Source organism: Trichomycterus rosablanca, chromosome 1 (genome assembly GCF_030014385.1).
Source record: "Trichomycterus rosablanca isolate fTriRos1 chromosome 1, fTriRos1.hap1, whole genome shotgun sequence".
Classification (NCBI taxonomy): Eukaryota; Metazoa; Chordata; class Actinopteri; order Siluriformes; family Trichomycteridae; genus Trichomycterus; species Trichomycterus rosablanca.
The window spans coordinates 56,198,876-56,223,958 of record NC_085988.1 but is presented as its reverse complement, the minus strand read 5'-3'; the positions used below and the strand labels follow the sequence as shown (position 1 = coordinate 56,223,958).

Here is a 25,083-nt window from a genome sequence, read left to right as displayed (position 1 = left end):
GAAGTCAGGGGATTGGGCTGGCCACTCTATTACCTCAATCTTGTTTGTCTGTAATCAAGATGTTTTGGGTCATTGTCATGTTGAAACACCCATTTTAAGGACATTTCTTTTTCGACATAGGGCAACATGATCTCCTCAAGTATTCTGATATATTTAAACTGATCCATGATCCCTCGTATGTGATAAATAGGCGTAACACCATGGTATGAGAAACATCCCCATATCATCATTTAGTACCACCATGCTTTACTGTCTTCACAGTGTACTGTGGCTTGAATTCAGTGCTCGAGGGTCGTCTGACATACTGTCTACGGCCACTAGACCAAAAAAGAACAATTTTGCTTTCATCAGTCCACAAAATGTTGAGCCATTTCTTCCTTCTGCGTCTTTCAGGTTTTGGTTGTCACTTCAAGGCATTTGAGATCATTTTAGCTGAGCAGCCTATCATTTGCTGCACTTCTCTGTATGTTTTTTCCCTCTACAATCAACTTTTTAATCAAAGTACGCTGTTCATCAGATCAATGTCTGGAACAACTCATTTCACTGAGTATTTCAGAAGGAAATGCGCTATGACCAACATGTGCAACATTTGCCACCCTCCTACCTTAAATAAGGGCCAAAATTGACACCCGTTCTTCTGTAGAATGAATGACTTCACCAATTGAACTCCTCACTGCTATTATTTTGAACAACCCCCTTTAAATCAATGCTTCGATTACTCAGAATGAGCGGCATGCATGTCCTAATTGTTGGGTTTGTTTTGTTTTCACTACTCTACTACACTTTCAAGTAAATTTTTTGCTATGTAGAAATATCACTTCTACTTAAAACAGAGATTTATCAGGTTAATGGTGCTGTACTGCTATTTTTTTTAACACCACTGTACATCTCATCAGGCCCCAGGTTAAGCTGTGCTGCACTGTGAGAATCATGGTTTTTGATTTCTCCAGTGCCTTCAACACCATCCAGCCCCTCCTACTCAGAGATAAGCTGAGCAAGATGCAAGTGAACCCATACCCGGTAACATGGATCACGAAATACCTCACTGGCAGACCACAGTATGTCAGACTGAGGGACTGTACGTCAGAGACTGTGGTTAGCAGCACTGGAGCACCACAGGGAACTGTGCTTTCCCCCTTCCTGTTCACACTATACACATCAGACTTTAATTACAACTCAGAGACTTGCCACATGCAAAAGTTTTCTGATGACACTGTGATTATTGGGTGTGTACGGGACGGACAGGAGGAGGAGTATAGGAATCTGGTTGATGACTTTGTTGCTTGGTGCCGGTTGAACCTTCTACAGTTAAATACAGCAAAAACTAAAGAGATGGTGGTGGACTTTCATAGATCTGGGCTTCCCTTGCAGCCGGTCTCTATTGAGGAGTCTAATGTGGAGTTGGTAAGGACCTACAAGTACCTTGGTCTACAGCTGGACGATAAATTGGACATTTTAGAGGACCACGTGTTCCTCTAATACCACCCCACTGGTAAAGAACTCATAACAATGGCTGTTTTGGTACAGAAGAAAGCTGGTCTGCACCCACACCTTATGATGACAATCATTGCAACACAGAGAGCACATTAACATTTCTAAAAAATATTTTTATTTCAAAATATTTATTCAAAGTTATATGAAGCAGACTTTGATCAGGGTTATTTACACACTAGCATAAGACTGTGTGTTTATTCCTCCTCAACACTATCTTCTGCCCTGCCGGGCCATGTCTTTGTGATTGATCCAGCTCTTGCTGTGAATGATTTTGAAGGTTCAAGAAAAGCTGCCCCAAAATACCAGCAATATACACTGATCAGCAATACGATTAAAACCACCTCCTTGTTTCTACACTCACTGTCCATTTTATTAGCTCCACTTACCATATAGAAGCACTTTGTCTACATACTTTGTTAGCCCCCTTTCATGCTGTTCTTCAATGGTCAGGACCCCCCACAGGACCACCACAGAGTAGCTATTATTTGGGTGGTGGATCATTCTAAGCACTGCAGTGACACTGACATGGTGGTGGTGTGTTAGTGTGTGTTGGATCAGACACAGCAGCACTGCTGGAGTTTTTAAACACCTCACTGTCACTGCTGGACTGAGAATAGTCCACCAACCAAAAATATCCAGCCAACAGCGCCCCGTGGGCAGCATCCTGTGACCACTGATGACTTTACATCTACAAGGTGGACCAACTAGGTAGGAGTGTCTAATAGAGCAGACAGTGAGTGGACACGGTATTTAAAAACTCCAGCAGCGCTACTGTGTCTGATCCACTCATACCAGCACAACACACACTAACACACCACCACCATGTCAGTGTCACTGCAGTGCTGATAAAATGGACAGTGAGTGTAGAAACAAGGATGTGGTTTTAATGTTATGGCTGATCAGTGTATTTCTTACTTATTATTTAACTGATGATAAATTGTTGATCTGAATTGTGTCTGACAGTGCCTAATATTTGCAGAGATTACTTCAGAATGTACCTAAATTCTGAACAAGGATGGTTCAACATTAAATGGAAGCCTTGAATAAATCAGCACACTGTTCAAACAACTCCTCTCAATGCTCAATGCTAACAACAATGCTTTTTAATCCAGTTCTCTAGATCTGCTATTTAAAAAGGATAAACTAAGTTGTCCGACCAGACTTACAGGTGATGTGATGGCACAGCAGTCTATGTTTGCCATTGCCCCAAATAAATGAACCATCAATAAGCATTTGGCCTATTTGTTTTTAATGTTGTATGTACACTGATCAGCCATGACATTAAAACCACCTCCTTGTTTCTACACTCACTGTCCATTTTATCAGCTCCACTTATATAGAAGCATTTTGTAGTTCTACAATTACTGACTGTAGTCCATCTGTTTCTCTACATACTTTTTAGCTTTCACCCTGTTCTTCAATGGTCAGGACCACCACAGGGCAGGTATTATTTAGGTGGTTATTTAGGTATTATTAGGGCCACTGTAAAAAATAAAAAATAGGTTTCAATTTTGAGAATAAAGGTGGTTGTTTGTATTGTACGCTTCCATCCACATGAATTGACGACTAAACCCATCAATGCAACCATGCATAGTGATGCCATACGGCTTTAGTTTAGAGTCCATAAGCCTCGGTTGAAGTACTGGTGACGGCGCAGACGCCAAGCGCATCGGTGGCACACGTTCTTCTAAATCAACACAGTTTATTGCAAAGCCGAAAGTCTTGCTGCATACAAGCATAATTACATACCAGCTTTATCTTACAGACAGATAAACCTATATTCTTCAACATTTTATTAAAACAAGGTAATACAGGTAAACAGGATTTTTTACATTTCATTATTAGGTATCACAGTAAATCCATGCCCATAATTTAATTAATTATGCATATATTGATGTATAAAAATCACTCTTTGGGTAATAGTTGAATTAAAGTTTTTATTATAAAGACACATTTTTATAAAAAAAAAGTTTTACAGAACAGATTGAATTTATTACTTGAATGGTTAAATTAATTAAATAATGCAATGTCATTAAAACGGGTTTTGTGATCACATTTCAGTAATATGCTAGCTTGATTCTACGGCATGGCACAATTGGGCCTTAATCTAGCCAAATAAGGTAGATCTATTGATCATGCCATATTCTTCTTGTTTGTAATAAAATATACACTGATCAGACATTAAAACCACCTGCCTAATACTGTGTTGCCAAAAAGGGGCTAACCCATCTAGGCATTAAGGCATCTCCAAGACCTCTGAAGTTGTCCTGTGGCACTAAGATGATTGCAGCAGCACATGTCCCTTTGGCATTAGAGAAATATGTGTGTACAATGTTCAAGTAGCTGGTACGTGTGAAAGAACACAACCCCACAAGACCAGCAAATTAGTGGACGCTACTGGCCATCACAACTTGGCCCTTTTCAAAATCACACAGATCCTATGCTTGCCCATTTTTCCTGCTTCCAACACATCAACTTCAAGAACTGACTGTTCACTTGCTGCCTGATGTATCCCACCCCTAATGGGAAAATCAATGTTATTCACCTGTCAGTGGTTTTAATGTTGTGGCTAAATGCTCTACCATCCCAACTTTTTTGGAATGTGTTGCAGGCCTGAAATTCTTGAACTGATGTAGATTTACAAATAAAATAAGTTGACCAGACAAAACATAAAAAATATTTTAAATTCATATGAAAAAAATGAAAAAAATCAGTCCTTACTGATTTGAGGTTGACTTTTGAGGCAAAGTAATAGGTACAAATGTTTGTTGTATGAGGTAGTGGCAGCCCAACAGCATTCAAAATACAACAGTATAAATGCACAGCTTATTACAGTAATGAACTATTACTAAATGTAATGTTGATTGTATTTCGATTAGCTTTAAACAAAATATAACACAGTATAACAAAAATATAACACAGTACATAATATTATTTGACTGTTGGGTATGTCACAGAAATATCTATCTTTATTTAGCTACAGCATGTCAGCCTTTAACTTTTTAAATACCATAATATTTCATGTAAGGTAGATAAACTATCATGCAAAAAAAACCCAATATATTCGTAAAGATTAATGGCCAAAAAGTGAAAAGACAATGCTGGCAGTGTAAATGACCTGTTTTATCCTTTCTTTTACAGTAGGCTGAATTAGGCATGTTATATATTTATGCAAATATGATTCTGTTTATACCGAGATCATACTTTCAGCTGTTCAATACACATTTGCTTGTAATTTGGTTGTAATATTAACAAATCAATATTCCATCACAATATTCCTGCTTTTACTGGATTAAACCTTATTCAATTCACTGGTAAGTGCAACTTGTATAATGTTTAATTTCATTAAGCATAAACATTCATAAACAGTAAATGTCACCATTTAAATACAAACCCCATTTCCTAGAAATGTTTTTGTAAAATGCAATAAAAACTAAGAATCTGTGATTTGTTAATTCTTTTAAACCTTTATTTAACTGATTGTATATTGTAAATATAAATACAAATGCCATGATTGAGTATAAAATGAGGCTCCAGTAAAAGCTCAGTCTTTGCAAGCAAAGATGGGTTGTAGCTCATCATTTTGTGCCAAACTTTGAGGGAATTGTCAATCAGTTCAATAAAAACATTGTGAAAAGATACAGAGAATTCTTGGGAATCTCAGTCTATGTATGGCAAGGCTGGAATGTCTGTGGTCTCTGACCATCATGCTACTGTAATTAATACAGCCACTTTGGTTTGGGAGTACTTTGGAAAACATTTGTCACTTAATACAGTCTGCCGCTGCATCAAAAAATGCAACCTGGAACACTATTATGGAAAGAGATATAAATACATTAGTTGCCAAGTTCATTGGGCCCAAGTTTGTCTCAGGTAATTCTCCATGGCAAGGATAAACAGGACCATCCAGACTGTTATCAGCTATAGGTGCAAAATTATTTTAGTTTATGGTTGATTTGTTTAACTCTAATTCATTAAAATACTCCTCCAGGCCACCCAAGAAGGATGGGTCCCTGCTGAGTCTGATTCCTCTTAAGGTTTTTGGTTTATCGGTCCTGGATGTTGTGAAGTTGCTGAGGCAATGTCTATTGTAAAAAGAGCTATACAAAATATAATCGACTTGACCTGGGGACTTGCATATGTGTGATGTTTCAGTGACATAGAGGCATATATTGGGATTTTAGAGAGACATATACTGTTATCAAGGCAAAGTGTTTTTTCCCCAAGTCTGTATGTGACTCAACAGCATTTCTTTATGTGCTTGACTGGCCAGATCTGTCTCCTATTAAAATGTATGATGCATCATGAACAGAAGAATGAGACAGACTGTTGAGCACTGTTGACTGTTGAGTCTTGTATCATGCAAGAACTGGCAAAAATTTCACTTGCAAAACAGCAACAATTAGTATCATCAGTTCCCAAATGATTAAAATCTAATAGAAATGGTGATACAGTGGTAAACATGCCTCTGCCCAAGTTTTTTTTGGTGTGCAAATTCTAAATTTGTAACAATTAAAACATTGTACATCTTGTACTTTTGTCAGTTAAAAAAGGTTCTTATTGATTGACCAATTGTTGTTGTTTATTGCATTTTACAAAATGTCTTTATATTTTTTAAAAATAGGGTACATCTTACAAAGGTTCTACACAAATAAATGCTTTTACTGTAGTGCTCCAATAAATGTCCTTTCTATAGCAATGCTCAGTGCCCAGTATACACAAAACCTGTAAAAAAGGAACAGAGGCACTGTTATTATATATGTGTGTGTTCACTAAAATACAAAAATAAACACTAAACATTAAGTTTTTGAATGATCATATATTGCATTTCTTTTTTAGCTTATCCAAAAAAAAAAATCACAAAGTAACCCAAACAAACTTTGAATGAACTGTAAGCCGTAAAAAGGTTAAAAACGGGCATTTATGAACAAATCATTTATGACTTATACTAAATTAAAAAGACTACAAATACAATATATTAGTTTTATTTAATCAACTTTTTATTTACTCTCTTTGACAGGTATTTAGCTGGAAACAGCACAGATATTAGACATTTAATGTTTTATCTCATCAACTTTATTGATTTTTGTAAGTATGTATAAAAGTATTTTAAAGGCTCAGTTGTTTAAAAGCTAAGGCTGGTGGAAGTTTGCCTTACTGTGCTGCTATGTGGATTGCTTCTCAAAGCACAATAGCAAGTAATTCAAGGATTTCACCATCAGTCCAAAATAATATAACAAAAATATAGAGAATCCAGAGGAATTACTGCATAAAAGGCCAAAACCAATATTGAATGCCTGTGACCTCAGATCCCTTAGAAAGCACTGCATTTCACGTGCTTCTAATGTAACCACATGGGCTTGAAAACAGTTTGGGCAAAAATAAAAAGGTCATCTCAATGCTAAATGTAGCCAGAAATGCTACTAACTTCTCTCTTCTGTAGAAATACAAATGAAAACTTGCTGTGATCTGAAGAGTCCACACTTCAAGTTGTTATGGGACATAATAAACAATGCATTTTCAGAGCCAAAATTTAAAAAAGGACCATGCCAGTTTTTAACAGCCCCCAGATTGCTGGACATTCTGTGGTGCTACTTGGCAGTGTCATATGCAGTGATCCCTAACATCTCAGAGGTTCTAAATTGGATTCAGATTTGCGAAACGTAAGGGCCAGTCAATGAGATCAATGCCTTTATCATATATATATATATATATATATATATATATATATATATATACAGTGTATCACAAAAGTGAGTACACCCCTCACATTTCTGCAAATATTTCATTATATCTTTTCATGGGACAACACTATAGACATGAAACTTGGATATAACTTAGAGTAGTCAGTGTACAGCTTGTATAGCAGTGTAGATTTACTGTCTTCTGAAAATAACTCAACACACAGCCATTAATGTCTAAATAGCTGGCAACATAAGTGAGTACACCCCACAGTGAACATGTCCAAATTGTGCCCAAATGTGTCGTTGTCCCTCCCTGGTGTCATGTGTCAAGGTCCCAGGTGTAAATGGGGAGCAGGGCTTTTAAATTTGGTGTTTTGGGTACAATTCTCTCATACTGGCATCTGGATATTCAACATGGCACCTCATGGCGAAGAACCCTCTGAGGATGTGAGAAATAGAATTGTTGCTCTCCACAAAGATGGCCTGGGCTATAAGAAGATTGCTAACACCCTGAAACTGAGCTACAGCATGGTGGCCAAGGTCATACAGCGGTTTTCCAGGACAGGTTCCACTCGGAACAGGCTTCGTCAGGGTCGACCAAAGAAGTTGAGTCCACGTGTTCGGCATCATATCCAGAGGTTGGCTTTAAAAAATAGACACATGAGTGCTGCCAGCATTGCTGCAGAGGTTGAAGACGTGGGAGGTCAGCCTGTCAGTGCTCAGACCATACGCCGCACACTGCATCAACTCGGTCTGCATGGTCGTCATCCCAGAAGGAAGCTGACGCACAAGAAAGCCCGCAAACAGTTTGCTGAAGACAAGCAGTCCAAGAACATGGATTACTGGAATGCCCTGTGGTCTGACGAGACCAAGATAAACTTGTTTGGCTCAGATGGTGTCCAGCATGTGTGGCGGCGCCCTGGTGAGAAGTACCAAGACAACTGTATCTTGCCTACAGTCAAGCATGGTGGTGGTAGCATCATGGTCTTGGGCTGCATGAGTGTTGCTGGCACTGGGGAGCTGCAGTTCATTGAGGGAAACATGAATTCCAACATGTACTGTGACATTCTGAAACAGAGCATGATCCCCTCCCTTCGAAAACTGGGCCTCATGGCAGTTTTCCAACAGGATAACGACCCCAAACACAACCTCCAAGATGACAACTGCCTTGCTGAGGAAGCTGAAGGTAAAGGTGATGGACTAAACCCAATTGAGCACCTGTGGCGCATCCTCAAGTGGAAGGTGGAGGAGTTCAAGGTGTCTAACATCCACCAGCTCGGTGATGTCATCATGGAGGAGTTGAAGAGGATTCCAGTAGCAACCTGTGCAGCTCTGGTGAATTCCATGCCCAGGAGGGTTAAGGCAGTGCTGGATAATAATGGTGGTCACACAAAATATTGACACTTTGGGCACAATTTGGACATGTTCACTGTGGGGTGTACTCACTTATGTTGCCAGCCATTTAGACATTAATGGCTGTGTGTTGAGTTATTTTCAGAAGACAGTAAATCTACACTGCTATACAAGTTGTACACTGACTACTCTAAGTTATATCCAAGTTTCATGTCTATAGTGTTGTCCCATGAAAAGATATAATAAAATATTTGCAGAAATGTGAGGGGTGTACTCACTTTTGTGATACACTGTATATACAGTGTATCACAAAAGTGAGTACACCCCTCACATTTCTGCAGATATTTAAGTATATCTTTTCATGGGACAACACTGACAAAATGACACTTTGACACAATGAAAAGTAGTCTGTGTGCAGCTTATATAACAGTGTGAATTTATTCTTCCCTCAAAATAACTCAATATACAGCCATTAATGTCTAAACCACCGGCAACAAAAGTGAGTACACCCCTAAGTGAAAGTTCCTGAAGTGTCAATATTTTGTGTGGCCACCATTATTTCCCAGAACTGCCTTAACTCTCCTGGGCATGGAGTTTACCAGAGCTTCACAGGTTGCCACTGGAATGCTTTTCCACTCCTCCATTATGACATCACGGAGCTGGCGGATATTCGAGACTTTGCGCTCCTGCACCTTACTCTTGAGGATGCCCCAAAGATGTTCTATTGGGTTTAGGTCTGGAGACATGCTTGGCCAGTCCATCACCTTTACCCTCAGCCTCTTCAATAAAGCAGTGGTCATCTTAGAGGTGTGTTTGGGGTCATTATCATGCTGGAACACTGCCCTGCGACCCCAGGGAGGGGATCATGCTCTGCTTCAATATTTCACAGTACATATAGGAGTTCATGTGTCCCTCAATGAAATGTAACTCCCCAACACCTGCTGCACTCATGCAGCCCCAGATTATGGCATTCCCACCACCATGCTTGACTGTAGGCATGACACACTTATCTTTGTACTCCTCACCTGATTGCCGCCACACATGCTTGAGGCCATCTGAACCAAACAAATTAATCTTGGTCTCATCAGACCATAGGACATGGTTCCAGTAATCCATGTCCTTTGTTGACATGTCTTCAGCAAACTGTTTGTGGGCTTTCTTGTGTAGAGACTTCAGAAGAGGCTTCCTTCTGGGGTGACAGCCATGAAGACCAATTTGATGTAGTGTGCGGCGTATGGTCTGAGCACTGACAGGCTGACCCCCCACCTTTTCAATCTCTGCAGCAATGCTGACAGCACTCCTGCGCCTATCTTTCAAAGACAGCAGTTGGATGTGACGCTGAGCACGTGCACTCAGCTTCTTTGGACAACCAACGCGAGGTCTGTTCTGAGTGGACCTTGCTCTTTTAAAACGCTGGATGATCTTGGCCACTGTGCTGCAGCTCAGTTTCAGGGTGTTGGCAATCTTCTTGTAGCCTTGGCCATCTTCATGTAGCACAACAATTCGTCTTTTAAGATCCTCTAAGAGTTCTTTGCCATGAGGTGCCATGTTGGAACTTTCAGTGACCAGTATGAGAGAGTGTGAGAGCTGTACTACTAAATTGAACACACCTGCTCCCTACGCACAACTGAGACCTAGTAACACTAACGAGTCACATGACATTTTGCAGGGAAAATGACAAGCAGTGCTCAATTTGGACATTTAGGGGTGTAGTCTCTTAGGGGTGTACTCACTTTTGTTGCCAGTGGTTTAGACATTAATGGCTGTATATTGAGTTATTTTGAGGGAAGAATAAATTTACACTGTTATATAAGCTGCACACAGACTACTTTTCATTGTGTGAAAGTGTCATTTTGTCAGTGTTGTCCCATGAAAAGATATACTTAAATATCTGCAGAAATGTGAGGGGTGTACTCACTTTTGTGATACACTGTATATATATAAACAAATCTAATTGTGGCCTAAGACCTATAGTACTTAATTTCATTTGTGAATAAACGCCCATTCATGAATTTCAGGCTTGCAACACATTCCGAAAAAAGTTGGCATGGCAAAGCATTATTGCAGCTGTATTTCAATTCCTTCCCACAACAATTAAAAGACCATTTGGCACAAAGGTTACCAAATGCTGAAATGTTTCAGGTGTTTTTTTTTTTTACATTCTTCCTGCAAACATAGCTCAAGATGTACAGTACAGGATTGTTGTTGTTGCATTTTTTTTCTAAATTCTTCACACATTTTCTATTGGGGACAGGTCAGGACTGCTGGCAGACCAGTCCAGTATCCGTACCCTTTTCTTCCATGCCTTTCAGCCATGCCTTTGTAATGTACGCAGCGTGTGGTTTTGCATTGTCTTGTTAAAAATGCATGGACGTCCCTGAAATCTAAGCTGGCATCCCAGAACTTTACACAGTGTAAATGACCTTTGCCAAAGGCACTAATACATCCCCATACCATCACATACCCTGGCTTTTAGACTTGTTGTTGATAACAGTCTGGATGGTCTTTTCGTCTTTGGTCTGGAGCACATGGCTTCCATTTTTTCCAATAAAGATTTGAAACACTGATTCGTTTAACCAGAATCACAATCAGAATAGTTTGCCAAGTACATTTTCATATATGATACATTTTACTTGGTGTGAAGTTGGTGGCAATCAAAATAGTACAAAATAGAAAACTATTATATCTAACAAAATGCTAAATATATACAAAAGTGCAAAATTATTTTAGTTCATGTAAGTTTATTTTGGTAAAGGGACGCCTAAAGTTTTAAGTGGTATTTTTGAATGTGCCTGTGTGGTTATATCCGCTACTGATGAATTACGGTTTTTGATGCATTGCCGTTTGAAGTATCAGAGATCACAGGTGTTCGGCTTGCCCTTTACACACTAAAATACCTAATTACTAGCCCTAAATTGCCCCAGTCCCAACTTCTTTTGGAATGTGTTGCAGGCCTGAAATGGCGGAATGGAGGTATATGAACAAATTCTAAATAAATTTGACAAGATAAAACCTGAAATATTGTGGGTTCATACTGTCTGCAATAAAAGTCAAAGTAAACATAAGAAACACTATCCTATTTTTTTCTCTGAACTTAAAGACACAAGTAAGATACTAAGAATCAAAGAAACCAAAGCCATTTTTAACATTTGAAATCATACTAGGTATTGTGTGTAAATTGTGTAATCCATTTACCTCTGAAGTACTCAGGGTTAAAGTTCTCATAAATGGGATAAAGCAGATTCTCCTGTTCACATCGAAGTTTTCTGGCTCTTAGAACATCACGCACACACTGATGTATGTACACATATTGACCCTGGGAAACCACAAGAGAAATTTACGTGTTTGTCATTTATTTATTCTTCACCACAATTGCAACACTGATGTGCTAAACACATATTACAGACATTAATAACAATGACAGCTAATAACAGAAATCTTTAAAAATGCTGACCTCAGTTTGGACCATGTGAGAGCGTTGCAGTCGTATATCAAACACACATCCATAAATATCGATAGTGCCGCGATTATCCAGCTGCTGCAGAGCACGGTCCAGCACAATGAAGGTTCCTGTACGACCAACTCCAGCACTGAGGGAAAACATGTAAATATAATTTAATATAATGACACACTATCATCAATATTTAATAAATGAACCTTATACTGTATGTAATTGTTTGAGTTTAGTCATATTTCATAATGACTGGCTATGAACTGCTCTCTTTTAGGTCCCGGCTCCTGATTTGGCCACTGAAGAACATTCACTACTCTATCTTTAAGCCAAAGTTTTGTTTTTTTTGTGGTGTGTTTAGGGCCATTGTCGTGCTAAAAGATGAACCTCCTGCACACTTCCAGTTGTCTAGCAGAGGGCTGCATGTTTTTTTTTTTTTTAAGAATTTGGATTTATTTTGCAGCATCCATTTTTCCTGCAATCCTAACCAATTGCCCAGTTCCTGCTAAAGAGAAACATCCCCATAACATAAAGTTGCCACCTCCGTGATTTGTGGTAGGTATGGTGTATTTTCAGTGCTGTGCTGTTTGATATTCTTTAAACATACCACTTTGAGTTCAAGTCCAGATATTTCGTAATCTGTTCAACCTTTTTAACCCATGGCATAAGAATCTTTTAAGTCTTTCAGCATGGCACTTCTTCAGAAAACACAGCCATATGCATTGATTTCCCTGATCTATTCCTTGACACAGGATGATCACAGAGATCAGACCTTTATAGACCCAGGTGTGTACCTTTCCAAACTATGTCCATTCAGTTTAGATTGGAACAGGTGTACCCAATTAAGTTCTAGACAAATCTTAAAGATAATTAAAGTAAATAGGATGTACCAAAATCTGAAGTGCCACAGCAAAGGGTCTGAGTTTAATAAATAAGAGATTCTATGTTTTAATTTCACATTGTCCTTATGGATGTGTAGATTGATGGGTAAAATGGTAATTATATCCATTTAAAATCGAATCCATAACAGTGTGCTAAAACTCTAGGGATGTAATTTATGAATACAGTGTGAAACTAAAGCAAATAATGCATTAGAAGCAGAAAGCTTTAGCGTTATTGAAGAGGTTGCTACAACCTCTGAATTTTATTGGCTCACTATTGCTTTTGACAGCACAAGCAAACATAGACAGCTGACCATTTCATAGCAAAAGATGCATTTAACATAACTTAAATGCATCTTTAACATAACAATAAAAAAGAAGAAAAAAACTTAATTTACACTTACCTACAGTGGACCACTGTAGGGCCCAAACCTGGTGCCCTGTCGATGTAGTCTCTTACAGTTCTCACAAACTGAACTAGTGACTGTGTTGACTCAGGCACACCATGATCTGGCCACACTGTGTAATGGAAGTGACGGACTATTCTTGGAAAACTCAATTGACCTTCCTAAAAATAATAATAATAAAAAAGGATATTATAGAATAAATATCCTAACATCATGTCTATACATTTACGCTCAGTAGCATTATCTGTAAAAATGGCTTTAAATCTGATTTTGTAATAATGCTGGGAAAAAAATGGCTGATTGCCATATGGAGACTTGATTTATTGTTTTAAATCACATATTTTTTTATTCAGATCACTTATTATTATTATGATTATTAATGTTATTATTAATAATCTGCAATCACATTTTAATTTAACATTTGCAGTTATTATTTTAATAAAAAAACTGTCAATTTATTAGTATTTTCTTGATTAAACAGCCAATTTCAGGCCATAATAATGCTTGCAATGCTTTCAAAGTGTACAGAGCAACAGATAATAGTTGTTATACAGTAAATACTTGTATACCCACAAAGTTCATCTGTATGACAGATGTAGCTTATAAAATAATCAACTAATGTATGTATTAAATAGGCATACCTAAGAAGTTCTCATTGAGTGTAGATTAGACCACATTTTATGAATAACAAATGTTTTTTGCAACTGGATTAATGTTAATAATAAATATAGTATTTTATTCCTTAACTCACACAGCATATCTTGATCTCACGGATTGTCCACTCTGGCAGGACAGACTCAGATAGCATGTGGACCATAAGATCACCATAGTACATTGGCTCCCTGTCCATAGGCCAGTACTGATCACACTTTACCTGCGCACACACACACAGAAGCGAATAAATGACTTCAGCTTTTAAAATGACTGTTTTTACTTTCTTTTTTTGGGTGATGTGTTCCCATGACAGCTGTGATGCCCCTCATAAGTACTCACCCTGCCCTTTTCAACACACTGCGTCACCATGACTATGTTGTGCACATTTTGCTCCCAAACCATACGCCAGAAATCATCCTTGGTGTTAGGAAGTGGTCCCTGTGTGGCTATGTACTCCCGCCTGAAATTATTTCCCTGCAAAACAAATCCGGGGAGAGAAGGGATGTCATATTATTACTGTTACTTATCCAGACATGTAAATCAGCTATGATTAGTGAATGTAAAATGCCTTGTTGTTTTTTAGCCAGACAGTTTGTTATATATATATATTGTTCTTGTCTGTATTGTGTGTCAGATGTGAATTTCAATATTCAGATAATTAGAGAATGATGAGGTCTCTTAAATGTTACATTTTTTGACACAAAAAAATCACAGCATTGAGGGACAACATATCTACAAAGTTGAATCAGTTCATCTGGACACAAAGTTTAGTGTGGAGATACGGTAGGTTCCGTCACTTGTCCAGGTGACTTCTTCTCCAGCTACCATTACTTCTATTGATCCTCACACTGGACACCAAACACATACACAACTACAGGAAACTACTGACAAAATCAATCTTTTTCTCTAGCTACCATTATGTCTAAAGTGGGAGAAGTCACTTGGATGAATGATGAAAGTTTTTGTTTATGTTGCGTTCATTTTGCTTATGTTACTAACCTGAAGGTTCATGCCGTTTCTTTCTCACATCAGAGATTCAACCATTACTTTCTAAAGAAGCCACTCAGGTTTTTGTCCAGTCCCTTGTCAATTCAGGGCTGGACTACAACAATTCCCTCCTGGCAGGTCTTCCCATGTTTACTATTAGACACCTGCGACTCAAAATGCAACTAATTAACCCAAAAGCTGCCACATCACCCCACTGCTGTGCTCTCTTATTTGCTTCCTATTGCTGTCTGCATTCAATTTAAATCAATGATGCTTGCTTACACAGACAACAATAGATAAGCCCCAACCTACTGTAGAATTTTACCTTATCAGACCCTGTTCAGTACCACATACACTTCAAGCCACAAGATTTGTCAGAACTCGAGGAAGACAGGTATCAACGTTCATTTCCGTACTAGCACATAGGTGTGGAATGAACTTCCCATGTCTGTTTAAACAGCTGAGTCTCTCATTGTCTTCGAAAAACTACTAAAGTCCCACCTGGGTAAACACATATAATTTGTTTAAATAACTGCTTTATTTATTTATGGAAACACCAACTGCAACACCAACTGGCCCTGTAAAAAAGTAATTCCTCCTTATTATTGAGTTCAGGTGTTTCAGCTATACAGCTTTGGAGTCATGACTGGTGTCTCTGTCCATTTGGAGGACCCACTTGCACCCAAGCTATAACTGCCTGGCTGATATCTTAAGATGGTACTTCAACACCTATACATTGTTTTTCTTTCCCATAATGCCATCTATTTTGTGAAGTGCACCAGTCCCTACCTCAGCAAAGCACCCTCACAGCATCATGCCATCATGCCAATGCTTCACAGTTGGGATGGCTTGCAAGCCTCCACCTTTTTTTCCCATACATAACAATGGTCAGTTTTATTTTCGTTTCATTAGACCAGAGGACAATATAGGTGAAACGATCTGTTTGTAAACATTTGTTGGTAAAATTGCTTGTGTCATGTACAATATAGATATCCTAAACAACTTGCTACAGCTAGTTTTTTGGCATGGAATCTGTGGAGGGGATAAATACATCGTTTTTAAACTTGTTCATATTGGTGGTCCAGTGGTGGTGTTCTATTACTATAAATCATTTGCTAACTTACTGGAAGAAAGCTGGCGTTGATAAAGTCTGAACAGGGGTCATCTTCTAAGCATGAAAGTTTCACCCGGGTTGAGTCATCTACAAAAAAAAGGGAAAAAAGTTTGACAATATGATTTATTGTCATATTTTTATAAAATGACTTTCAAATCGTAGGATGAACTAGAAAAAAAAGATTTAAATGCCATAACAGTATGTAGACATCCCTCCTTTTTATTGAGTGTAGGTGTTTCAGCCATGCAGTTTGCTTAATTATATTCAGTTATACAAAATTTAGTTTTTCAACTTTATAAAATAGAGCACTAAGTCAGCCATTGTATCAAGCCCTTGCTCAAGGGCTACCCACTGTCCCAAAAATACAGCACTGTGTATTCTTAGGTGGTCTCCCATCTAGGTACTGACTAAGCTAAACCCTACTTTGTACTGCACTGCTGTACAGGTGTTTCTAAAAATGTTTGAAATAATATGGAATTGTGCATTGTAAACTCTATGCATTTATAAAGAATTTTTGCATACATTATATGGCCAAATGTATGTGGACACCTGACCATGAGCTTGTTGGACATGCCTATTTTAAAACCATAGTGTGTTAGGGTGAATTTTGTGCATATTTAATCAAAGCCTTTTTGAGATCAGGCACATCAGGTTTTGGATAAGAATTCCTGCTTGCGACTGATGTTTCAGTTTATCCAAAAGATGTTTAATGAAGTACAGTAGATGTCAGGGCTCAGTAGATGTACAGGCTACTGGAGTTCCTCTGCACCAAACTTGTCAAAGGACATCGCTTTGGGCACAGAAGCACAGTCATACTGGAACTGGAAAAAGGGTCTTTGCTAAAAAGAAGTTTATAGTGTATTTTATAAAATGTTAGCAATGGGTGTGGCTGAAGAATCTGAAAACCAAATTAGAAGAAGTGTTTACATTCTTTTGACAATATAATGCATGCTGAACACTTGACTGATTTTTACTTGCCTAGTCAGGTGAATTCAATTCACTGTGATTGATACTATAAATGTAATACAGAAGTACCGTCTAAACTCAAAATCACACTAACACAACTCGATTTTTAGTTGTTTTGAATTGTATTTCAGTTTTTTATATTATATTTGTGGTATTTTTAGTGTATAAGTGTCAAAAACAACCTCATTATTTTACATTAGCCTAAAATATATGCAATTCCACAGGACCATGGAACACATTAACAGGTTTCCCATACATCCTTATGGAAAAATACCTTGAAACTCGACGCCACTCCCGAACCAACTGACTTGAAATTCAAGGTATCACTGTATAAGTATTGTAGCTGTAACTGTGTAGATTTTTGCTTTAGGCCATTCCCTTTACTTACATGGCAGTATATTGTTGTATCGATTCTTGCAGCGGTTCTCGGGTAAACGTGCTGCATCCAGAGTTTGGTTACGCCCCACATCCTTTAGGTCCTGTTACATTAAAGATAGTTCATAATTTTTAGTTTTTAATAACTTATCACGTTCATTTACCTAAACAATTCAAAGGAGTGATGCATGGTTAATACCAGTACTGCAGATTTAATAGGACTTTAAAATAGGCCTGTAAATGCACTAAAATTTAATATGAAGTGTCTCCTACCTCAAACTCTTCTGAGAAAAAGTAATTGGAGTCTGCCTGAAGTTTAGCAAGATGGCCTTCAAAGTGGATTGCTTTGATGGGGCTGATTAAAAAACACCAACAAGCAGTCTTTTTTAAATCTTCATCAAGTGGTTACATTAAGCATTAAAGATGGTATTTAATTTTTAGAAAAAAAATGTTTACCTTGATATGCGCTTATTGCTGCAAAAAAGAATTGTAATATATAATTAAATTATATTTATCTTTGCAGCATATTTAAGAGCACAGAATTAACCACACAAGCAGATCAGACATTCACTCATAATCCAAAGAAAGCACATTCAAAAGTTGATGTTCAGGTCCAGCACAAAATTATTATTTTACACCCCAACCATCAGTACCGGTCTGTCGGTCATTTATCACCGGGCCACATAGAAAGAATAAATACAGATTGCTACAAAAGTAATAAAAACACTGCTTCCATTTCCAACATCCTATTTTGTTAAATGGGATTTTCTGCAGTGAAAACAAAGTTATGGAGTAGACTGGACATAAGGAATACACTTTGTGTGGTATTGTCTCCTATTACCCCTAGGTGGGAGTGTCTCGTTCCAGCAAAATAAAGCTCAGGGTTCCCACTGATTTACCATCATTGGTTAGTAGTGTTGTTATGCACTCTTTATGCATGTTTTTTTTTATTATGCTAGTCCTATAATTTTATTTTAAATCTTCCTGCCCTTGCCAGTCCGTGTAATTATATCTTATATGAAACCGGTCCATGGTGCAAAAAAGTTATGGGACCACTGTTCTACACTGTAAATTCTGTTTCGAGATTTTAGTTAATTGAGCAGATGAATCCAGATCAGTTTAGGGATCTACACAGTGCAGCTGCATTAATATGCTACAGTGCATCTGGAAAGTATTCACAGCACTTCACTTTTTCCACATTTTATGGAATTTAATGCGTTTTCTCCCCATTTTCCTTCTGATTTAGTGCACTCCAGTTTGTCTTCCGCTGTTACCAGAGATACCAGATTGCATCCGAGGAGAGCACGTTGCTGTACACGCCTCTTCCAACACGTGTACAGCCCTCCTATTCTTGCCCCTGCTTTCTGCACAGGCGTCTCTTCCGCCAATCAGGGTCCTTGCACAGCGTATGAAGACCCGCCCACCCACACATAGTCCGGCCCCCACCCTGCAGATACAGTGGCCAATTAGTATATCCTGCATGAACTGCCAATTAATTATGCCTGCTAGATGGTGCCCAGCCGACCGGAGGCAACACCGAGTTTTGAACCGAGGAGTTCAGAAACTCGGTGCTGGTGTGCAAGCGGAATAACCCACTGCGCCACCCAAGCGCCCCTTTTTCCACATTTTGTTATTCCAAAAGGGATCAAATGTATTTTTTCCCTCAAAATTTTACACACACAATACCCCATGATGACAAAGTGAGTTTGAAAATTTTACAAATTTATTAAAAATAAAACACAAAAATATAACATATACAGTGGGGGAAATAAGTATTTGATCCCCTGCTGATTTTGTAAGTTTACCCCCTTACAAAGACTTGAACAGTCTATAATTTTTATGGAAGGTTTATTTTAACAGAGAGAGACAGAATATCAACAAAAAATCCAGAAAAAAGACATTAAATAAAAGTTATAAATTAATTTGTATTTAATTAAGGGAAATAAGTATTTGATCCCCTACCAACCAGCAAGAATTCTGACCCCCACAGACCGGTTATGTGCACATGAGGCACACAAATTAGTCCTGTCCCTGTATAAAAGACTCCTGTCACAGAATCAGTTTCTTCCGTTCAAATCTCTCGACCACCATGGGCAAGACCAAAGAGCTATCAAAGGACGTCAGGGACAAGATTGTAGACCTGCACAAGGCTGGAATGGGCTACAAGACCATCAGCAAGAAGCTTGGTGAGAAAGAGACCACTGTTGGTGCGATAATTCGAAAATGGAAGAAATACAAGATCACAGTCAATCACACTCACTCTGGAGCTCCATGCAAGATCTCACCTCGTGGGGTAAGAATGATTCTGAGAAAGGTGAGGTCAGTCCAGAATTACACGGGAGGAGCTTGTCAATGATCTCAAGGGAGCTGGGAGCAGAGAAATGCTGGATATGACCCCAAGAACACCATCCCCACCGGGCATTTCTTTGCCTCCAAACACGGCAAGTGGAGTTGATGCCAAAGAGCTCAATTTTTGTCTCATCTGACCATATCACATTCTCCCAAGCTTTCTCTGAATCATTCAGGTGTTCATTGGCAAACTTCAGACGGGCCTGTACATGAGCCTTCTTGAGCAAAGGGACTTTGCGGGCACTGCAGGATCTCAATCCATTACGGCGAAGTGTGTTACTAATGGTTTTCTTGGTGACTGTGCTCCCAGCTCCCTTGAGATCATTGACAAGCTCCTCCCGTGTAATTCTGGACTGACCTCACCTTTCTCAGAATCATTCTTACCCCACCAGGTGAGATCTTGCATGGAGCTCCAGAGTGAGGGCGATTGACTGTGATCTTGTATTTCTTCCATTTTCGAATTATCGCACCAACAGTGGTCTCTTTCTCACCAAGCTTCTTGCTGATGGTCTTGTAGCCCATTCCAGCATTGTGCAGGTCTACAATCTTGTCCCTGACGTCCTTTGATAGCTCTTTGGTCTTGCCCATGGTGGTCGAGAGATTTGAACGGAAGAAACTGATTCTGTGACAGGAGTCTTTTATACAGGAACAGGACTAATTTGTGTGCCTCATGGGCACATAACCGGTCTGTGGGGGTCAGAATTCTTGCTGGTTGGTAGGGGATCAAATTCTTATTTCCCTTAATTAAATACAAATTAATTTATAACTTTTATTTAATGTTTTTTTTTCTGGATCTTTTGTTGATATTCTGTCTCTTTCTGTTAAAATAAACCTTCCATAAAAATTATAGACTGTTCAAGTCTTTGTAAGGGGGTAAACTTACAAAATCAGCAGGGGATCAAATACTTATTTCCCCCACTGTACATAAGTATTCACAGCCTTTGCTCAATACTTTGTTGAAGCACCTTTGGCAGCAATTACAGCCTCAAGTCTTTTTTCACCTCCCTGACTATAGCCCTTCTAACCTGATTGCTCAGGTTGGCTGGGCGGCCAGCTCTAGGAGTCCTGGTGGTTCCAAACTTCTTCCATTTATGGATGATGGAGGCCACTGTGCTCATTGGGACCTTCAATGCTGCAGAAATGTTTCTGTACCCTTCACCAGATCTGTGCATCGATACAATCCTGTCTCTGAGGTCTACAGACAATTCCTTGTACTACATGGCTTGGTTTGTGCTCTGACATGCACTGTCTACTATGGGACCTTATATAAACAGGTGTGTGCCTTTCCAAATCATGTCCAATCAACTGAATTTACCACAGGTGGACTCCAATCAAGTTGTACAAACATCTAAAGGATGATCAGTGGACAAAGGATGCACCTGAGCTCAGTTATGAGTGTTATGGCAAAGTCTGTGAATACTTATGTATATGTTATATTTTTGTGTTTTATTTTTAATAAATGTGCAAAAATTTTAAACAAACTTTTTTCACTTTGTCATCTTGGGGTATTGTGTGTGTAGAAATTTGAGGGAGAAAGTGAATTGAATCCATTTTGGAATAAGGCTGTAACATAACAAAATGAGGAATAAGTGAAGCGCTGTGAATACTTTCCGGATGCACTGTAAATTTTAAAATGCTTTTTCTCATGTAATATTAATTTAGATTAAGAAATACAATCAACAAAGTCTGATTTACAAGTGGGAAACATACATTTGACCCAGGCAACACAATGCATCTTACTCTGTCTATACAAGATGTAACATAAAGCATCCACAAGGGGGCCTTTGTGTACAAGCTTATTTAATTATTTTTTTTCTCTGCAACCCATTTTTTTCGGCTCGCAACCCACCTAAGAGTGCAGGCAGCACTTGAATTTGTTGCTGGTAAATCAGAAACCATTGTGTTAGCTTATTAGATCTGTAAAACAAACTTATCATACCTCCTGACTCCCAAGTACATTCCAGAGGTGGGCATGTCCTTCCACATACTCATCCTCACTAGAGGGCTTTCCTGCATAGCTCTGGATTGGAACACACACACACACACACACACACACACACACACACACCACAAGTCAAAACAGCTTCCAAACTAATTCTATTTTACTTTATAAATCTAAAATAATCAATCTTGGTTTAACGTAAGCTATTGGACAGATTTAATTACTGAACAGGAGATTTGTTTGTTGTTTAATTCCATAATTTTATTATCTATGAATTCCAGATCCACAGCTTTCCTGTTCCCATTTACCAATGTCACAGCTAATAGCTTGCTGGTAATGGCTTGCTAAAGGAAATGAGTGTATGTATATAAACTCACACTTTGCGGACTCTCTGTCTGTAGATCAGCAAGGCAGTTACAGCAATCATCATTCCAATGAGAAACAAGCCACTGCTAATGCCCTCAACAATGCCTCCCAAAGGCTCTGATTGAAAAAATAAACACATTAGTTTTTGGTGCTGGAGCACTGAGATAAGCAAGTAGAGGGGTGGAGTGTGTTTCTCCTGCTTTACCTGCTGGTGTTCGGAGTGGAAGTGAAAGGTAGGTGTCACTGAACAAAGGATTAGACAACTCTTTACTCTCATCATCATAGAGTTGAGTAAAGGCTCGAACACTTAGTCTGTAACAGATAAAGCTATCATTATTGATGGTAAGCTTTTACATGTATATGTAAAATGCAATAAAAACAAGAATATGTGATTTATAAATTCTCTTTATTTAAATGACAAAAATACAAAGATTGTTTTACTGGCCAACTTAATTGTATTTTAAACAAATGTATCTCTTGATGCATGTAACACACTCAAACAAGGTTGGTACTGTGCCATGTTTACCACTCACCCTTCCTGTTCATTGTTTAATTGTTTGAGAACTGAGGATACTATTGCCTCTTTGCTACATACAAGACCTCAGTTGCTCAATAGTCCACGATCACCATTTTCTAATTCTCCTCTTCATGCATTTTTAATAATAGACAAATCTGGACTGCAGGCAGGCCAGTCAGGCACACGCACTTTGTGTCTATGAAGCCACACTGTTGTAGTGTGTGCAGAATAAGGCCTAACATTAAATCTAAGTGATGAGCCATGGCCCATCATTGCTTGCAAAGACTGAGCCCTTTGTGTATCCTTCTATCATACCCAATCAATACCCATTAACCTGTTACCAATTCACCTGCATATAACTGGAATGTTTCAAGATGGTGTAACCCAAATATTCTACGTATAACCTTTTTTATTTTAATTTGCTCCTGTCTTAACTTTTTGAGTGTGTTGCAGGCATAATGTTTACATTTGTTCATACTTACAAAATAAAATCCTGTTTTTTTATTTATGGGTAAAATAAAATTAACCAAAGAGAGAGAGAGAGAAAATATATTGCATTTAATTACGTATTCTAGGTGGGTTAAATTATAAAATAGGGGGTGTTTGGAACACAATATCAATATAAAAACACAGTTAATTTGCAGTTTACATAAAATTAGAAAATGAAGTATCAAGCTGACGGTGGCTCGGTGGGTATCACTGTCGCCTCACAGCAAGAAGGTCCTGGGTTCGATTCCCAGGCGGGGTGGAGTTTGCATGTTGTCCCAGTGTCTGCGTGGGTTTCCTCTGGAAGCTCCAGTTTCCTCCCACAGTCCAAAAACATGCAGTCAGGTTAACTGGAGACAATGAATTGCCCTATAGGTGAATGTGTGTGTGTGTGTGTCTGCCCTGCGATGGCCCCGTCCAGGGTGTTACTGTGTGCCCCCAACCCTAATTGGATAAGCGGTTAAGAAAGTGAGTGAGTATCAAGCTGATTAAAAATAATAATGACATTTTGTGAGATGTTAAAGAGGCTCTGGGGTCTCAGGGATCCCAAACAGAACATACTGGTTAAATTATCCCAGTCTCAGATCTCTTTCCATGCTGTCTCCTTTAGCATTATGGGAAAAGATTCTAAGCTGTTAGTTTTTCAAAGAGAGGCTTCACAATGAAGTGGTGAAGGGATGCCAATGATTGTGATTTTTCCCAATCACTGCTTTTTAAATAACTTTTGTTTAAATGTTAAATAAAAGATTAAAAGGATAAGCAATAAAGAATGTTTTACAGCCTATTTTCTTAGTTTTTTAGGGGTACCAATAATTGTGGAGGGTACTATACATACATTAATAATTAAAGCACCACATTTCAAGCATTACACTACACACAGTAATGACCTAGTAAGTAAAAGTAAACCTCAGTAATCCTGTATAATGCACTTTTAACATTCAGTTTTATCAGTACTACCTGTAGGCCGTTCCGGATTTTAAAGGACCATCACAGTAATAGATTCCATTCTGTCTGAACTCCATATCTCGTTCACACGTTCCGCCGAGACGATCCATTCCAGCCCCGAGGTTGATCTCAAACAACTGATTTATTGAATCGGTGTCATCTCCGCAGAGGCTTTGGAAGTAGTTGGTCTGATAGGCTAACACAGAGCTGTTGTGCCTGTATTCTAGGTAGGAGGGTAAAGGATGTCTGTGTTCTGGCAGCACAGGTTCCACACCTGCAAATTGTCATATTAAAGTTTCAAATGTGAGCAGTAGTCAAATCCTACTAAAATTCTAGGAGGACCAACAGGGTGTCCTTCCTAATAACAGGTCAAAACAAAAATCATAATCAAATAATGCTTGAGAATGCTTATAATGGCATGTCAACTGTTTGCAATAAACCAATTAAACAAGAACAATTTAAATAACTCAACACAACTTATAACAAGCGGTTTCTCCAAATTCAACACAAAATGCCACCTTTATTTACTTCTGCAGTGTCAGCACTAATCAGCCCTTTAATGACAAGCATCTTAGTAGGACTTAGTAGAGCACCATTTTGCTGTGATACATGGCCAGATACCTGCTTCTGGCAGTGTTCCTGAAGAATCTTAGCCCATGCCTCATAGGCAACGGCCTCCAGTTCACTAATATTCTTGGGTGAAACCAAGCCTTGATGGACTTAGAAGGTCCAATGACACTCAAGCTTCAGTTTTCTCACAAAAGGCATGATGTTTTCTCCTAGAATTTCCTGATACTTGATTGAATCAATTTGGTCTTTATACACTCCAGTGGCAGAGAAAGTAAAGCAGCTTCCAAAGCATAACCATGTTCTTCATTCTTTTCCCTTCAGACATACCGCTGATCCATTGTTCCAGTTTTGTTTCATCTCACCAAAGAACAAAATCCCAACACTTCACTGGCTTATTTATATAGTATTGGAGCTGATTTCTGGGTCACCAGGGCATGGAATGTGTCCTACTGTGAAACTTCAGTGCCTGCTGCCACCAAATGTTGCTGCAGGTCTCTTTCAGTCACTTGTGGGTTTTTGACCACATATCTCCACATGAATCT

The 25,083-nt window shown here is 38.6% G+C and overlaps 1 protein-coding gene across 1 annotated transcript in view; it reads right to left on the bottom strand.

Annotated features, from left to right (window-relative positions):
• Positions 1-3,411: 3,411 nt before the first annotated feature.
• The window catches only part of ptprb (protein tyrosine phosphatase receptor type b), a 63,888-nt gene continuing 42,216 nt past the window's right edge, over positions 3,412-25,083 (bottom strand). The window contains exons 18-30 of the mRNA XM_062994664.1: positions 23,984-24,245; positions 22,229-22,335; positions 22,035-22,140; positions 21,655-21,735; positions 17,640-17,721; positions 17,380-17,470; positions 16,036-16,112; positions 14,264-14,398; positions 14,022-14,144; positions 13,268-13,431; positions 11,986-12,121; positions 11,727-11,847; positions 3,412-6,219 (exon numbers count right to left, since the gene is read on the bottom strand). Of these exons, the coding sequence (XP_062850734.1) occupies positions 6,197-6,219; positions 11,727-11,847; positions 11,986-12,121; positions 13,268-13,431; positions 14,022-14,144; positions 14,264-14,398; positions 16,036-16,112; positions 17,380-17,470; positions 17,640-17,721; positions 21,655-21,735; positions 22,035-22,140; positions 22,229-22,335; positions 23,984-24,245 (1,508 nt within the window). The 3' untranslated portion in view covers positions 3,412-6,196. The remainder of the gene's footprint in view (positions 6,220-11,726; positions 11,848-11,985; positions 12,122-13,267; positions 13,432-14,021; positions 14,145-14,263; positions 14,399-16,035; positions 16,113-17,379; positions 17,471-17,639; positions 17,722-21,654; positions 21,736-22,034; positions 22,141-22,228; positions 22,336-23,983; positions 24,246-25,083) is intronic.